Here is a 19,041-nt window from a genome sequence, read left to right as displayed (position 1 = left end):
AGGAGAGCGGGAGCGTTCCTGACCTCCTCGGGCAGGCTGTACCACAAGGTGGGGACCACAGTGTAGAAGGCACATGAATGGGCATCTACAGAAGACCCTGCTCTGATGAGAGAAGCTGTTGTGGTGAAGCATGGGGGACAGGTGGTCTCGCATATATGAGGGTCCAAGGCCATGAAGGACTTTGTATCTGATAGCTAATACCTAAATTGAGCCTGGTAACTGATGGACAGCCAGTGAATGCCTGCAGTAATATGCATGCTCCATCTAGCTCCTGATAATAGCCGAGCTGTGGCATTCTGCACCAGCTGGAGTTACTGAACCGATTTTGCAAGGAGACCAATGTACAGTGCATTGCAGTAGTCTAGTTACTGTGGTGTGGATTCGCGTAGCCAGATCAGCCATATAAAGATAAGTGGCAATCTTTCAGGCTAGGATGAATTGGAAGAAAGCCTTTTTTGCAGCTGCCTTAGCTTGCTTCTCCAGTAATAAAGCTGGGTCCTGTATAACCTCAAGGCTCTTAACTGAGTCAGCAAGGGCTCAGCTGAATTCCATCAAAAGTGGGGAGCACAGCGTCCTTCGAGATCTCTGCCTTCCCAGCCAGCGCTACATCTGTCTTTTCAGAGTTTTGTTTCAATTTGTTCACTCTTAGCCAATTTACCATAGCAGCTCGGCAGTTCTTGTGAACCTCTATCATATCACCAGGGATTTGGATAAAGGTATAAGGAGCTGGGTATCATGTGCATATTGATGACATCCAACCTCAAAGCTATGAATGAGTTGTACTAATGGCTTTACGTAGAGATTGAAAAGCATGAGGGATAGGACTGTTCCCCCTGTGGAACTTCACAGGATAGGCCCCACACTGATGACAACAGGTCTCCAAAACAACTCTTTGACTCTGATCTGTGAGCAGTGAGTTGAACCAGTTTAGCATGCATCCCCTGATACCTACTTCTGCCTTCACGCGCCTCAACAAGATGGTATGATCTACTGTATCAAACGCTGCACAAAATTCCAACAACAGCAACAAATTGGCATGGTCTTTGTCTACACTCAGACAGGGGCCGTAAACTAAAGGTAGCAGAGCTATCACGATCCCATAGCCTGGCCTTAAGCCAGACTGGAAAGGGTCTAGAGCAGATATATTATCCAAGAAGACTTGAAGACTTCACAAGGTTTTTTGGGGTCATGTTTTTAAGTAGCCCTAATGACTAGAAATGAACCTTATTTTCCAATAAAGCCACTGGAGCTTTGTAATTAATAAAAATGCACACCAAGCATTAAGAAAACCCTTCAAATATCACAGGCCTTTCAGTGCAATGATGGGAGGAGGCAGTCCAGCAGTTATGATCTACTCTTTAGATCCTGGGGCCTGATGCAACCCTAAATGTAATTTTAAAAGTACTAATTTCAGTTTCTTATGAAAGTCATTTCAAAGACCCAAGCTTCTGCAGAACTTCTCAAATGGCTTTAATGCCTCAGTAAAACCACAGAAGCTCTAAATAAAAGCAAACATTGGGGCGTGAGGTCACCACTTAAAGGTACCAGTGCTTTTAAAAGGAGCCTAAGTAAGTTTGGCAATGATACTGAAACATGATGTGCACCATTACTCTGTATACTCTTCAGTTATATGAGAAAATGCAGCCAAAGGATGGCATGAGGTAATCACAAGGCTACAAGTCAAATATTTTTAAACCAATAATGTCCTCTTAAATTGATATAAACTTACCTGTAGAGGCTTACCTGTAGAGGTTTCTTCAACTGGTAGGAGATGAAGCGTCACCAAAGCATTTAGCAGAATGTTAGAATTGTAAAGGCAAGATGTACACGTTGAAACCCAAATAAGTTCCTTGATTCTGGAGACCAAGTCCTATGAGGAAAGGTTGAAGGAGCTGGGTATGTTTAGCCTGAAGAGGAGAAGACTGAGAGGGGATATGATAACCATCTCCAAGTACTTGAAGGGCTGTCATGTAGAGGATGGTGCCGAGTTGTTTTCTGTTGCCCCAGAAGGTCGTACCAGAAACAACTGGTTGAAATTAAATCAAAAGAGTTTCTGTTTAGACATTAGGAAGAATTTTCTAACAGAGCAGTTCTTCAGTGGAACTGGCTTCCTTGGGAGGTGGTAAGCTCTCCTTCGATGGAGGTTTTAAAGAAGAGGTTAGATGGCCATCTGTCAGCAATACTGATTCTATAACCTTAGGCAGATGATGAGAGGGAAGGCCTCTTGGCCATCTTCTGGGCATGTAGTAGGGGTCACTGGGGGTTTGGGGGGGGAAGTAGTTGTGAATTTTCCACATTGTGCAGGGGGACTAGATGACCTGGATGGTCCCTTCCAACTCTATGGGTGAAAACGCATGGTCGCTTTAGCCTCCTTTATTCCCTGTTTCAGCCAGGATTCAGCCAGGATCGAATGCATGTGTTTCGCCGAACGTGCCTTTGATCCTGGCTGAATCCTGGCTGAAACAGGGAATAAAGGAGGCTATGATTCTATGATTCAGAACTGCTCTGGACAGACTTCTGAATGTAGATGGTCTTAGAAAACATAGAGCAGCCATCTAAATGGAGCACGAAAGGCTCTCAGTTCTCCATTCTCTTATCTGTGTCTCTCAGCCCACATGGCTTCAGCCCTCTCTTCTGCATATCCTTTTTTCCTTGTATAAACTAAGCAATTGCAGTTATATTTCAAACCTCAGCCAGCCACATGCCAGTTAAGGAGAAGAGGTGGTGACATATAGCAGTCATGTGCTTTCTTCTTCAGAACGGGTTGGCTGATAAGATGCCTGGCAGATGAGGAATGCCTGGCAGGATACCACATGGCACATACGAAGGTATAAGAAACCTACACGTGAAGATACTGGTGTTTCAGCAAACAAAATGGTGTGGGGTGGAGAAGGATTGTGATCGTAGCTCTATCTGGGGACAGCAGCAAAAGCTTCTGCTCTTCAGAGAGGCAACTCTGTATATCTAGTTGGTTGGAAACCTCCTCACATCTGCCTCACAGACGGAGTGCATTTGTTAGCAACATTGCACCGTTGAGCAGTAAAGTGCCAGTTGGCTGGGGCTGCTGGCACTCATGGATGGGGGGAGTTAGAAGGAGGCTAATCTGATCTCGTGAGATCTCAGGAGCTAAGCAGGGTCAGCCCTGCTTAGTACTTGGATGGGAGACCACCAAGGAATACCAGGGTCCCTATTCAAAGAAAGGCAAAGGCAAACCACCTCTGTTAGTCTCTTGCCATGAAAACCCTATTGGGTTGCCATAAGTTGGCTGTGACTTGATGGCACTTTACACACACAATCCTCACTTCAGCATGGTCTGTCAAAGTTTAGACTGTCTTGGTTTTGCCTTAGACTGTTTTTTGCATACATTGACTGAATTGTTGCCTTAGACAGGGTTTCCCCCCTGCATTGTTGCTCTGTTCTTCAGTCCTAGCCATACTGCATTGTTTTGTTCACTGTAGATATTTGCTGTTTGATTGAATTGTTTTTATCATAGTTTGTAATTTACCTTGTGTCTCAGTGGAAAAATAGGCTATGCTTGTCAGGGATGCTCTAGCATTATCCTGCATTAAGCAGGGGGTTATACTAGATGGCCTGTATAGCCCCTTCCAACTCTGTGATTCTATATATAGTTGATGATCATGACAATGAAAATAATAATAGTAATAATAATAGTACCAATCAACAACCATACCTCAACAACAGCATCACTCAGCTGTAGGTTAAACAGAGTCAGGGCACTAACTTGCAGGAAGAGAACTGTTCTCAGTTGTCAGAAAAAGAAGAGGGTCAATCAGACAGGATACTTTTATTTTACTTTATTTATACCCCATCCTTTCCTGGCAATGCCGGGCTTGCAACTACAAACCAAAACAATCAATAAATAGGTAAAACACAAGATTAAAACATTATATTTAAAATCATAAACATGGAGTCGGGCCTGTAAACAAGATCTTAGCTGTGGGTTTGTTTGCATGAGAGTCAGGTGCTTGTAACTTGGGGTTGGAAGAAAATGCTTCTCCATCAAGAGAATAATCATTGTCATTAGTTAAATTCTAATAAACCATAAATCAGCATGTCCACCACCAAGACATCTCAAATTCTTATATTTATTTATTTAATTCATTTGTGCCCTGCCTTTCTCCCCAATGGGGACCCAAGGGGGTTTACATCATTCTCCTCTCCTCCATTTTATCCTCTCAACAGCCCTGTGAGGTAGGTTTGGCTGAGAGAGTGTGACTGGCCTGAGGTCACCCAGTGAACTTCCATGGCATGAGTGGGGATTCTTCAAACCTGGGTCTCCCAGATACTAGTCCACCACTCTTAACAAGTACACCACACTGGCTCCTTACTGGGAAATAGCTTGTGATGTTAAACTTTATAGAAGGAATTTCCACTGCAGCCTCTGCACCATGGAAAAGCACACCCTGCGCACTGAAACAGCTGAGAGTGGAATTTTACAGTTTGCTCTGTACTTTTCCAGCTTTCCTGCTCCTAAGATAAGCAGATACTTGCGCTGTGCATCTGCTCCTCCCAGTTACGAACTTGTCCTTTGGTAAGCCTCACTTCTTCCAAAGCACCGAGGAATCTAGCTTCTGGAAAATGACAGTTTTCAAAAGGCTTTGTTAGGCAAGGATTCAGACTTGATGTTGTTATTCAAATAGAAAGATTTTGTGGGAAAAGAAGAATGGCTGGAAGCGATGCTTGGAATCCGTGTACGAGCAACCCACCGTCAACCCCCCTGTAAGTGTTCAGAGGTCACGTTCTGGGTGGGGGATCCGCTTTCCACTTATTTTGGATTTCAAGGACTGTGGCTAATATTGGTATATGATGAGCTGGCACCAAGATAACAACTTTGGTGAGAATGAAGGTTGTGATTAGTACCTGCAGGAGCATGTTCTTAGGTTTACAGAACTTGACCACAGATGTCAATTAGCTGATCAGGAAATAGAGGGAAAGCCAAGTAGGTGAGACAGAAAATGAAGCTAAACCGCTCAAGCTGGAGGGAGGAAGGGGAGATGGCAAGAGGCCAAGTAATTGGACAAGCCTTACAGTGCTGTCCTAAGCAGAGGTCCGCTCTTCCAAGTCCATTGAAGTCAGTGGGTTTAGAAAGCGGCAGTCTGTTTAGGACTGCACTGTTATTGAGTTAATACTACCACAATTCAGGAAAATTACAAAAGTTTACCCCCTTTTTTGAACTAGGTTAAACCCATTGACAGGATAATAAAGAAATTACAATTCTTGGAAAAATAAGTTTGGCAGACATTTCAGCTGAGTTCAATGGCTCGGATCTGCCGAAAAGTTTTGCAATTTTCCTGGCTCTCAGAATGGCAGTGATTGACGCATGTTATCGAGGTATTCCAGCTGACATAGCTATGTGGCTAATTAATTGTTTACTACTCGCTCTGCCTTTGCCCACTGATCCTTTTGATGTAGATTTCATTTTTGGAAAGCAGACATTCAGAGGGAGGGGAAGAGAGGTGCTCTTGGTGGGGCTTTTTTGGGAGATGAGTTTCAGATGTGTTGGCGTCAGTCTCTTCCAAGAGATATCTGTCATCTTGCCTGTTTCTGGCATATCGTCTTCACCACTGATTCACTTCCTGCTTCTTTTTTAGAAATACTTCCAGCAGCGTGTTTCATTGTAAGATTCAGCCCTCATACAAGCCACATGCCCAGTGCCTGCCTCGCAGTGAGACACTGAGGGTTCATGCCATAATGTGGTGTAACTTGCTCCAAAGACAGCCTGTGCCTGTAAAGAAAGCCAACAGCCGCACGCTTGCTGATAGTAGCAGGGCATGTCTGCAGAACTGAGCTGTAACTTGCACAAGCTTATATTGATGCAAATGTTTTTAAGGTTCCACTGGACTTCCGCTATAACAGACTAACACGGCTACCACTTTACAAGTAGTTGGGGAGTCCGCTATGCCTCTGGTGGAACGGGAGGTCTAGCCCATGGAAGCTTATAATCAGGTATCTAATGCTGACCATCCAGTGCTGAATACAGATGATAAATGTGCATGGGGAGACCATCCAGTGGAGGCAAACAATACAACAAAAACGGGGGGGGGGGGGGAGCTTTTGCAGTGTGCAAGCAATATCTGGAATAATTGCACTTCTTGCTCACATCTAGGATACAACCTGTAATAAGTAGAGAAGCTACACCAAAAATATCTACAAAATCGTGAAAGAGGGTTTTATGATTAGCTGAACAAGGTAGAGGTATTGTTCATTAGTCCGTTTTTTTATACCGCTCACTGTTTTAAAACTTCACTTAGCGTCCCATTGGCTGAAACTGAAGCCATAGTGATTGAAAACAAACTAGTATACACACCTACATATCTGCACATACCTTCCAACACTTCTTGTAAAAGGACATGCAATGGACAGGACACATCTGGAAAACCTGACCAGATATTCTTAAGAAACACACGGAGCTGCTTTATACTGAATCATACCCTTGGTCCATCAAAGTCAGTATTGTCTGCTCAGACTGGCAGCGGCTCTCCAGGGTCTCAGGCAGAGGTCTTTCACATCACTTACTTGCCTAGTCCCTTTAACTGGAGATGCTGGGGATTGAACCTGGGGCCTTCTGCATGCCAAGCAGAGGATCTACCACTGAGCCACAGCTCCCCACCCCCAAATGATGAAGAATGATGGCGAGAGACTGTTGGGCCTAAAAGTACATTTCTAAAAGTACATTTTCAAATTATGTTGGATGGTCACAATTTTATTCTTTGACTATTCTGGCTAAAGCTTAACTACCAATGGAGCAATTACAGCAGCAGTCAACAAATCACAACTCTAATTTTACTGCCAGTCAGCAAACCTTACTTTTACAATGTGCCATCTTCAGGTGCCCAAAAAGCTACCATTTGGTAGCGAACATCTCTGCACTTAGGATGGCAAGCTATAGAATGAGTCTGCCAGATCAGTCCTGGGATGTCTGAAATATGCTTTTATGGATGTAGAGGAAACCTTAATGTGGTGCAAGTCAGGCACCAAAGCACACTGTGGTCAGTGTACTGCTGTATTGACAAGATTTTTGTTAGACAAAGATTAGTTGGGTGTCAAGTGAACACTGGCTGGTCAGTTTGGTATGAGAAGATTGTGCGAGAAGCTCTCTGGTGCCACCTACTGGACAATATGAAAGTTGGACTAGGCTGCAGCAGCAGCCTCCTTGGAAGAGCACCTTTTTCCAGCTGCCACTCCGGCCTTGCTATGCTCAGAGCAATGTGATTTCTAGCAAACACCAAAGACACAAAGGCAACAGGTAGTGCAGTTTCTTGTCCCCCACACGTGGAGTCTTTTTTAAAAATCAAAGCTTATGATATGAAACTATTAAATATTATGCAGCATATGCATTGCTTAAGTATGGTTTTTTAAGAAGCGGAACACCACATTTTTGTGGCAGTAAAACAAGATGGGGCATGAATGGTGGTACAGCGCTTTGTATCTAATAGCTTGTTCAGCATGAGGCTGGAGGCCAAGAACTTGTCTCTAACTAAGCACAGGGTGAATTACTGTGCTTTAATTCGCACCCTGGAGTGTTTTATTGCCATAATTAACAGTTTACATATATTTTCTCACACTATGAAAGGCAAAAAATGGATGGAACTTGCTCACAGTGAAAAAACGTGGAGAGCTTTGTTGGAAATCAGAAACTCTGAGGGACAGCACAAGGATCCGCACTTTGTGCCTTAAGTCTTCTTTAAACCATTCTTCAACTCTTGTTTGAATACAATATCACATTACAATATCATATTATTTTAATCACATTTAAACTGGTAATTTTTTTTGTAAGAAGTGTATTATTATACATAAGCCTTGGGTGGTCAAAGGGGACCCTCCTCCCTTTTTTACCTATGGGCAAGCTGGTTAGATACAATCCATTGTATTTGTATCCTACCCTACAAGGAGCTTTGGGCAGCCAGAAAATCTGTATTGTAAAAATTTTGTGCAGTGCTGGCCATGAATGGCTCTGCTGCCTGCCTATCACAGATAGGCTGGATATTCAAAAGGACTACGGCCACGATTGGTTTAGCTGCTCTGATCCTAGAAGGGGCAGGGCATAAAGTGATTACTAAGAAAGGAGGGGCAAAAGAAACAGGGCCTGGAGAAGCAGGCCTGGGGGAAGAAGTGCTCCAGGTGAATGAGGGGAAGAGGAGAAAGCAATAAACAGGCAGTGATTCTCAGCTGGTGGTATGTGTACCACTGGTGGAACACAGAAGTAGCACAGGTGGAACACAGAGTTTTCATAACAATTGCTAAGAATTAGCTCTTACTCAAACCCCATATCCACCTGCAAGTGTGATGTGCTGTCTCCTGCCAACCTTACTTGCCACCAGTTATCCATATGTGACCTTTTGGCATGCCAGTAGTAACCTTGGACATTCAGTATTTCTCCTACTCTCCCATTTCCCCTGCCCACTGCCACCTGTCTTTGATGTGCCACTTCTTGCCAACTCTACCTGCCAGGGAGTAGCCATCAAAGCCATAGCAAAAAAATTACTCTGAACAATATTGCCATTTTATGACCTTATATCTTACCATTAATGATAAATATAATAACAGAATGCTTGTAAATGTATCAATGTCTTTCTCAAAAAAGTGGGATTTTTGTTTCTATCATAGTGGGACCCAGGTTCTTCAACAAAGGGATTGGTGGGATAGAAGATACAAAAGTTTGAGAACCACTGTGCTGAAGGATGATATTTGACAATTAAGATGATATTTGGTTCTTGTAGGTTATCCGGGCTGTGTAACCGTGGTCTTGGTGTTTTCTTTCCTGACGTTTCGCCAGCAGCTGTGGCAGGCATCTTCAGAGGAGTAACACTGAAGGACAGTGTCTCTCAGTGTCAAGTGTGTAGGAAGAGTAATATATAGTCAGAAGGGGGTTGGGTTTGAGCTGAGTCATTGTCCTGCAAAGTATTAAAGGTAATGTGCAAATCATTGTCCTGTAAGAATCAAGATAATGTGCTAATGAGGGTGTGGTATGTTCAGTGTTACTCCTCTGAAGATGCCTGCCACAGCTGCTGGCGAAACGTCAGGAAAGAAAATACCAAGACCACGGTTACACAGCCCGGATAACCTACAAGAACCAATGAACTCTGACCGTGAAAGCCTTCGACAATAAGATGATATTTGTTCCCCCTAGTTGGACTACTTCCCTGCCCCTTCACTGAAGGCATTTTTGGTATAGCCACAACTGGCTACAACTATACTGAGCACAAAGCTATGAAAAGCCCCTTTGATTTGGGTTGCTCAAAGGACCGGCATTTGTCATCACTATGAGTGGTGCAGAAAGACTAGTGGAGGCCTGAGAGCACGGAGTGGTTGTTCAGCTGTCACTGCTGTTCTGCAAACCAGACGTCCCAAAATGTTTGATATCTGTCCAAGTCGGTCTTGATTCCATTTGATGTGATTTGTGAGGATTGTCCTTGAATTCCTAGAACTGAAATACATTTTCAAATTTCCCATTAAGCAAAGTGGTGTGTAGCTGGCACAGCAGACCCCAATCCTTCCTTCCTTGCTCTTCATCAGGCTATTTTCTAAATCCGCTGATGGACACAAAGCCTCAATGTTTTTAAGGTGTAGGGGCCCTGAAATGGCCCATCTTCTTCACGCTTCCATGCCCAGTCAGACTAACATTGGCCGTCACCACCTGTTTCTCCTCACTAACTGGGTCTGGATTTTGCTCAGCTGCATCCATGGACTTTCAAGTCCTTTGGCATGCAGATCAGGGTGCCTGGTGGAAATGGCTTCTACCTAGCAGTTGCTTTGAAGGACTCAGAAGTTTGTCAGTGGCTGCTGATTAAGAGCCAACAGTTGCTAGGAACTGGCAGTTGTTTGATTCTCCCTCATCCCTTCCATCACTTCGGGACCTTTTGGAATTTGTTTTAGTTGGGCATGATTTGAACATGTATCTTCTCATGCCAATATACTACAGCCAGATTAATGGCAATTGTTTCCTCTTAGTACAGAAACATTTGGGCTTGAATCCTGTAACATTGTTCCCCTTGTGCTCCTCTCTGGCCACTGCAGAGGCTGATCTCCACTGCGGCACTTGCTTCCTCTACCATTGTGTGCACAAGGGCTCCTTGGAAAACGTTGGTCTTGCACTTGCGGACCTGCTAGCAGCAGAGGATGCAAGCACTGCCGCAACAGGCAGTCTCTACAGTGGACTAACAGAAGCACCAGGGGGAACAATTTCATAGGTTCCAAGTCTCAGTCTTCGGGGTCAGTATGTTTTGCCCCAGCATTAGTTTTTCTGCCCATCTACAGAGTATGCTGTTTCATTTCTTCTCTGATCCACAGTTGTGTGTACCCCATATCTATTTATCCATACATTTTTAACCCCGCTGTTCCTCAGGGTGGTGTACGTGGCTCTCCCTGTGAGGGAGGTAAGACTGAGAGTGTGGCTGGTCAAAGGTCGCCCATTGAACTTCATGGTGGGATTTGAATCTGGTTCTCTCCAGTCCTAACCTAACATTCTAATCTTTTACAATACTCTGGCTCACCAACTGTTAAGTGCTTTTAGATTTCATCCACACATAACCTAGCAGGTACAAAGACACAGGGGAATATGAAGAAATGAATAGCCTTTAAAAAAACCCAAAAAAATCCTTTTTTATATTAATTGCAGTATATTTCCCATTCATCTCACTCTTTCAAATGTACACATATCATTCCTCACTCATTCTGAGGGTGTCATATTCTGATCCCCAAAAGGGAGAGACAATCTGGAATCTTCCAGCTATGCATACATGCTGACCGAAGCCTAGAGCCTTTAAGTTCAGCAGGTGGAAACTACGGCTCTGCCTGACAATGCCTTTATGGGTTGGATGGGGAGAATCTAGAGCTTTCAGTCAACAGTGATGTCCTGAGAACTCATATTGGGGGAGGTAGAGGAAGCTGACTGGAAGAGACCTCTCAGTGCATCAGAGGCCTATTGGCTGCTGCTAAATTGTGACTGCAAACAGTATATGTTTTTTAAGATATTTCCTTTTCACATGCAAAACCATTTTTTGTCAAAACTATGTGTGGATGGTTTCCTCTGAGGCAGTATGGACAAGCAGGAGGGGTCATACTTTTTGTAGCTGATACAGGCAACTTTTAAATCAGGCATGTTCTCTCAGTAATGCCAAAAGAGACACCTAGCTACAAAGTCAACTGTCAAGGAATTCAGACATGAAACCTACTTCAATGTTTCTTAGAAATTCAAATAGGAACCTTGTAGTAATTGTGAAATGCTATGTACAATAGATGCAGTGAAATAGATAGGGACTGAATGCAGCCCTCTCCTACAGAAGTCTGCACTTGGCCAGTTGGACACATGGACATTTTGAGCAGAAAATCCCCGTTCAACATAAAGATAACATTTGCAAAAAATAATGTTGGGCATCTGCACCTTGGAAAAATTAATACAGTTTCATCCCTTCAAAACTCTAAAAGTGAATGATCAACAACATTTAAATTGATAACCAACAACAGGGAAACACTATTTTAAAATGAGTAACTCATCTGAAAATAGGCTTACTAGGACCCTCCTGTCCTCCTGTGGGAGGTTTTTGGAGTGGAGGTGAGGTAAGATCATCTGCGTGCTTGCTGCCGCGCTAGCAGGATCGCGTCACTTCTGGTTCACAACCGGAAGTGCTGCATTGCAAGGGGCCTTTACCACTCAAACTGGGATGCGGCGCTTCCGGGTGTAAACTGGAAGTTTACCACCTGGCAACACTATCTGAAAACCTTCTGGCAAAGGGAATACTGAACAAAATGCAGTTGCTGTCAAGAATGTGTTACCTTGGGGGTTGGCTGACGTCAGTCTTGCAAGGTCTATTTCTTAAAATTAGAATTGCTGTCTTTATTAGAACCAATGTGTTTTCAGTATACAAACCATAAGTGCATACTCCAGAATTTCTTAAAAATATAACAAATCCGTTACAGACTCCTGAGTCTGCACTCTTGTTTTTTGTCATAGGAAGTGCCTCAGATCAGACTGAGATCCAGCATTTTTTTGCAACCAGTAGGTATCAGGAAGTCCGCCAGACAACGACAGATGCTCCACTCCTGCTTTAAGGGATAACATTTGATCACAATGTGGCATTATAAAAAATGACCGTTCCTTGTCCCTCTTTTTCATTTAGATTCAAGGCAACTTCAGCCATCCCCCCCTTGGCCTTATGATCCATCTTATCAATATCTAGGACCAATTGCAACTCCATCGGTGCATCCAGCGACACCAATTTCACCAGGAAGGGCTAGTGGAATGACATCCCTGTCCGCTGAACTTTCTAGCCGACTGACAGGTAAGTCCGTCCCTGAATTTATTTATTTATTTAATTTGCTAAACCCTGTATTCTCAAGATGTGAGATGGGGCATCAAAGGAGAGATCAACAGCTGGCAAGGATGAAGAATCTCCAGCTCAACTACCCTCAAATCCACTCTTGTATGTGCCTTCTTTTGCTCATTTCCCCTTGATTCCCTCTCTTGTGGAAGTTCAAGTACCACTTTGCATGGCCTTCATGGTCGTAGTACTTTACCTGCTAGCTTGCATGTCCCCAAACCTTTGAATGACAGCAGATAAAATTGTTGTCCTTGTTAACTTTGAGGAGCTTTAAATAAGATGCTCTGAAGACCAGATTTTGTTGGGCTCTGCTGAGCTCAGTCGGTTGTTGATCTTAGTTGCAGTAAGCCTCCAAAACAGCTAGGCTTACCAGGTCCTTCCTCTCCTCTGGTGCGAAGTTTTTGGGGTGGAGGGAGGTGATATCGCTCGCGCGCAGCCATGCCAACGCGATTGCGGCACTTCCAGTTTACACCTGGAAGTGCTGCATCACAACTGGGCCTTTACCACTCAAACTGGGAGTAAAACGCCCATTGCGATGTGGCACTTCCAGGTGTAAAACGCATCGCAAGGGGCTGTTTGAGTGGGAGTTTGAGTGGTAAAAGGCCCCTTGTGATGCATTTACACCCAGAAGCACCGCATCGCAAGGGGCCTTTTACCATTCAAACTGGGAGTTTGAGTGGTAAACGGCCCCTTGCAATGCGGCGCTTCCAAGTGTAAACCGAAAGTGATGTGGCCCCTTGGGCAGACGCGCATACATGCACAACACAACAACATAACACAAGCCTTTATTGGCATATAACACCTTTATTATTGGCATATAACGTGCAGCCAGGTGGATTGGCAGGGTTTTGCCCGCCGCCACCTGGCACTGGGCGACCCTAATAACAGCTCTGCTGGCCATTTCTAGAACAAAGGAAACCCCATTGATCTGCATTGATGTTAAATAGTAGGAGTGATATTAGGAGTTCTGGTGTAATATCTAACCTCTTTGTTTCTGCCCTGGGGGTGCAAGTACCTTACACCTCCTGGCCTGCATGCAAGAGACTTTGTTCATATATCACATATCAATCTCTTGACTTCTGAGGAGAAATATACATAGCAGAAATGCAGCTGGCAGCAGTCATACCTGCCTCAGCAGCACTCTCAGATGATGAAAAGGCAGTATGACAGGTGATAGTGGCAGAATTTGGGACAGGACTTATTAGGAGGAGAAAGATATGAAATCTTATAACTAATCTTGTGTGTGTGTAAAGTGCCTTCAAGTTGCAGCCGACTTATGGCGACCACTTTTGGGGGTTTTCATGGCAAGAGACTAACAGAGGTGGTTTGCCAGTGCCTTTCTCTGCACAGCAACCCTGGACTTCCTTGGTGGTCTCCCATCCAAATACTAACCAGGGCTGACCACTATATGTATTTTTCTGGCAAGGCCGTAATAAAGTGTTTTGTTTGTTGTTTGAACCAGGGCTGTCCCTGCTTAGCTTCTGAGATCTGATGAGATCAGGCTAGCCTGCGCCATCTAGGTCAGGGCATAACTAATCTTACCCTATTTCAAATAATAAGACATCATTGTTACCGCACTTTGTATTCCCAGCGATGTATTAAGAGTTTGAAAATGTTGTAAAAAACATCGCTTTAAAAGGGTTTTTGGATACCACGGCTTATAAATGGTTGGAAGACGTCTTCACAGCTAAAGGGGCCAAACAAAGTGCGAACAGTATTTTTTATAACAGTTTCAAACTCTTAATACATCGCTGGGAATACAAGTGCGGTAACCCCCATTGTTTTGTGAATGACAGAAGCCCTATTCACATGTCACAGTGAATGCACACACCCCTTGCATATATGTGTATAAGTCTGTGTGTATGAAAGAGCCAATGTTTATTGACTTTACAAACGAACCCGCGGACCAGTACCTGGATAAATGTGGGGTTTAAATCACACATACAGCTCTACGTGCATTAAATGTAACATGAGAATTCAACACAAGTACAAAGAAAACTCAAGGGTATACTGTACACAGATTGTGCATACATTCAGTGTAACAGGAACAGGGCTACAGAAAAATGTGCAATGTGAAGGGGAGTTCTCTTCTGTCCTTCCCTCAATAATTTAAGGAGTCCTTGGTTGTGGTATTAGATCTTGTATGAGATAACATAGACAAGAATAAAGTTTTGTTTCTAAATTATTGATCTGTACTTGCATATAAGGTAGGAGTTTTGCATGTGTTGGACAGCTAGTCCAGAACTCAGGATATCTGACACTTTCCTTGAACAAGTAACCAATTCCCAGGGTTACCAGCCACTGCTGTTGGGCTCCTATGCTTTCTGCTGCACGGCTGGCAGAAATCTAGCAGGTGACGTTTTTCCAGCCATTTCAAATGTGCCAGGGGAAGCTGGATTTTTGCTTTCCAATGTCAAAGACACAAGAAATCTGGCAGAAAAAGTGAGCAAACCTGCCCGTACTGCCATACAATGAAGCCTGTACTGTGGAATTCTGCCTTCCTCAAACGACCGTCCATAATTTTAAGATTTGAATCCATACGGCATTGCATGATTGGTTTTAGTAAAAGAACAATTCACATTGGCACACCACCAGTCTCCTGGCTCTCCCCCCCAAAAAGGCAGCCACAAACGTTGTAAACAGCATTCGGAAATTGTACACAAGCCCTACTGCAAATAGCTTCTAACCTGTCCGTTTTAGGATTTGGCCTGTTTATGCAGAATTGTTGCCAATTGCAGCACAAGTCAGATGAATGATGAATCTGTAACATGTTTACAAGAGATTTTCCTGTGGAGGCGTGGTGTCTGCCCATGAGGGAATCTTTTTTCGTTGTTGTTTTAAAATCCTTTCACTTGCCGTTCCTAACTTTTAAAAGTTTATGCGGATGGGTTTTTGCCTGTAAGCAAATGTAACTGGTTTTATAATGAGGCTTTTGTGTCTGGGGAATTATTTATACTTTAAACACTGTTTTGTACACACATAAAAAGCCTCTAATCTTTATGTTCCCTCACTAAATTCACCTTCCCACAGTACATAAAACTCTATAGCCAATTTCCTTTTTAAGGGGTGGAGAGAACAGAAATTTGAAACATGTAGACCAATTTTTGAGAGAGTGTGAAAGATCCAAGAAATTGCTTTTACACATTGACTGAATAACAGGTGACCTATAGCGTGACTTCTATATGCTATTTTTCTTAGAAAAAGGTGGATTGTGTCTACAAAAATTAGCCAGCAGTAAATCAGCAATATTCTTGGTTTGTCCCCTGACCCTGAGGAACAGCCAGCATAACACTTCATTGCAACCATTTCAATTTAGAATTGCTGTGTTTTCCGACGAGAATTTCCGTGCCTCTACTTTTACAGATATTTGATGGATGAAGCTTTTTTCTACTCCAGCTTCTCCACGCGAAGCCCAACAGGGCCTGGTGAATTTTTGCCTATTGCAGGAATTAAAAGTGCAGTGGGAAATGCGGCTAGCCTATTTACAGCTGCTGTTTCAAAGGGAAACCTGATCTGTGAGAGGAGGTACGCCCAGGTGTTCAGGAGGAGCATTAAGTGGAAAGGCAGACAATAATACCTGACAGATCAAGAAATTTAAACGACTACGGCATGTCACAGAAACCTACTGAGAAAATGTGTGGAAATATATCAAAGAGGTTTGGCTTCTGGGCTGACAAGCTTTCAGAATCTGACTGCACAGTATGTCTGGGGTGCTTTTTAATCTAGTCGCAGTGCAGACTGTTTTTGCTTTCTTTCTCCCACCTACTGATTCCTTCCCACACACACACATTCCTTTTATGCAGACTCCACACCATGTCTGAGGAGGTGCGGCCATAAGGAAAAGTTCCTTTAGTGTTGTTTTTTTATGCCTCATAATAACTGGCAAGAAAGGGGAGCCACGATCTCTGTTAATTGGACTCTGTCTAGAAGCTCTTTTTAAGAGGCCATTATCTCTTGAATCCTTTTTCTGAGGGTGGAAGGAGATGGCAGCTGAGAGTTCTTCAATCAAAAGAAGAAGAGTTAAAGTACAACTTTCATTTTAAACACAGAACACATTATTTTGAATATTTTCACAAATCATCGTTGGCAGTAGCAGGCTACTTAAGGTCTTGTGGGTCTGAGCTGAGAGGAAGGAGAATATGATTTCCATAACCATTTTCACAGAATGAAAACATGTCCACATTTGGAGAATTATTGCAGAACAAAGGAGAGAGTTTACCTACTCAGAAGCACTAAATTTATATTACTATACATTTTCCAATTTGTCATTTATTGTATAGTTAAACGCTGGGTGTTTTTTTAAAAAAAAGCAATCAAAAGCTTCAACTTCAGGGTAGTGGAGATGCCTCAGGGGTAGACGTTCATTGATGTTTCTTCTGGAAGTACATTTTTAAGATTACAGTGGGAAGAAGACTATATCACAGATACAGCAGATACAGATACAGATACAGCAGAAATGCCAGAAGCTCTAATAGCAACATAAGTCGTTATTGTACCAAGTAGTTAGAGCTGATTATCAGTATGGTCGATCCCCAAGTGTTGGAATCATCTTCCAATTTCCTTACTGCGCTTTGCCGTATCCATTGTTTCTGAAACGTTCATTTTCAGTTCGCACTTCTAAAAATAGCACGGATACCTGAGCAAGGGTGCGTGGGAGAGTGCCACATCATGGAAACGTTGTGGATGCTCCCCCGCCTTCCCCCTCCTGGTCCTCTGTGAAAATTTCTACTGCTGCTTGGTGAAATTGCTGGATTCAATAGTCGGGCAAATGGATCTTCATCCCAGCATTCCAATGTCCCAACGCTAGACTAAGAAGATCTAGGGGAAAAAAATTAAAGGGAAGAAAGAAGGAAGAAAAATGGCTGCCTGGAAAAGAGGAAACTGGAGGGGGAGGGGGAGGAGTCAAGGAGATACAGGGGGCAGATGGGGAAAAGTGGGTGTTGACGATGACAGTAGCCAAAGTGTTGTCAGCATGTTCGCACCCCCAGAGAAGCCATCATTGCAATGGAGAATTCTAATAATTTACCATAAAAGTGTTTTTGGGATAAAACGGCGATTAAACGCTTCCAAACATGTTTCAACACAAAACAGGGGGAATCAGGTGCAAACTGTAGGGAATGAAATGTTTAAAATACTTGGTGTGGTAACAGCCTTTGTTACAAAATCTTTGTTGTTGATAAGCTACATTTTGTATTTTGATATTTTGCAATTAACTTAATCTATTACGTTAAGTTTCCCCCTCCCAAGTGTCATGTTTTTACAGTTAGTGTTTTTACAGAATTGTTCTCTTTTCTCTTCCCCAAACCAGGTGCTTCTGACTTAACAGCATTCAGTGATCCGAGAGTAGGAATTGATCGTCCCTTCCCTGCAATTCCTTCTATTTCTGATCCTCGCATGCACTATCCAGGAGCATTCACCTATACTCCCACACCTGTCAGCTCAGGAATAGGAATTGGTATGTCTGCCATGACCACTGCCACCAGATACCACACTTATCTACCGCCTCCATATCCAGGTTCTTCTCAGGCTCAAGGTGGCCCATTTCAAACCAGCTCCCCTTCTTATCATCTCTACTATGGAACATCAGCAGGGTCATATCAGTTCTCCATGATGTCTGGAGGAGACCGGTCTCCTCCACGTATTCTTCCTCCTTGCACTAATGCTTCTACGGGATCTACTCTCCTCAACCCCAATCTTCCAAATCAAAATGATGTGGTGGACACAGAAGGTAGCCATAGCAACTCCCCAACTAACATGGGAACCACAGCAAGGCTAGAAGAAGCAGTATGGCGACCATATTGAATAAATTACTAGCAAAGATGAGCTGGGACTAAAATGTTTTATCTGCTGATGTCCATGGTTTCCTCATGAATGACTGTGGGCACTGCCATGTTTATATCTCTCTCTGAGAAACAATCAATCCAGAAGTCATTGTTTCCAGGAATGGTGTCACAATGTTATCCAGTAGGTTATAGTCAGTGAGGTGATAACATTCCATAAAAGTATACTTGTCCAAGGGCTGATCTTCTGAAAATGAGAGCATTTAAGATGGCAGTACTCACTCACTTTGTCTATAGATATGGAGAAACTAGTTGCTCTATGTTTCCAGAGCTTGAGACTTCCAAACACAGTTTTGGAGCACCTCAAAGCTTGTAAAGAGTATTTTGTTTGACATTTGAATTGGAGACTTAAAGCCTAACACAATCTCAATGATCTTAATCATTTTGACATGCGAGTTAAAAAGAAGTATAGGAAGATTCTCAGAGAGAAACTGTGAATGCTTCTGATTTAGCAATGCTGTGAATGAGAGGTTTTATATCCTGGAATTATTTTTTTTAACCAAGTTGTATATTCCAAAGAGTATGGGAATTCCTTCATATTTTTATTTTTATTTTTTTAGGATGCAACTCATCCTTTTTTGCATATCATTTTTTATTTCCTTTTTTTGGCACCTTAAAATTTGCAAAAAGATGTAATCTTTTAAAAAATGTGCTTGCTTTTCTTGTACTTTGTCATCTTGAAGGTATAAATCCTCCCACTTCCGGGGGGATAATTTAATTCTTCCTTTAATATAAAAGAGCAACAGCCTTGAGTCCTTTTCAACTACTGAAAACGTATATGACGAGTTACTCGATATTTATGCTCACCATTGAAAAATTTTGTGTGATACTTTTATTATTTAAATATGCTTAAAGATAAG

At 43.0% G+C, this 19,041-nt stretch overlaps 1 protein-coding gene across 1 annotated transcript in view; it reads left to right on the top strand.

Annotated features, from left to right (window-relative positions):
• Positions 1 to 18,351, top strand: part of RUNX1 (RUNX family transcription factor 1) — a 96,568-nt gene extending 78,217 nt beyond the window's left edge. The window contains exons 5-6 of the mRNA XM_056858458.1: positions 12,141 to 12,302; positions 17,650 to 18,351. Coding sequence (XP_056714436.1) covers positions 12,141 to 12,302; positions 17,650 to 18,143 — 656 coding nt within the window. The 3' untranslated portion in view covers positions 18,144 to 18,351. The remainder of the gene's footprint in view (positions 1 to 12,140; positions 12,303 to 17,649) is intronic.
• Positions 18,352 to 19,041: the final 690 nt, after the last annotated feature.

This window comes from Euleptes europaea, chromosome 12 (assembly GCF_029931775.1).
Source record: "Euleptes europaea isolate rEulEur1 chromosome 12, rEulEur1.hap1, whole genome shotgun sequence".
Taxonomy (NCBI): Eukaryota; Metazoa; Chordata; class Lepidosauria; order Squamata; family Sphaerodactylidae; genus Euleptes; species Euleptes europaea.
The sequence above is the reverse complement of the archived record's forward strand: the minus strand, read 5'-3'. Positions and strand labels throughout refer to the sequence as shown.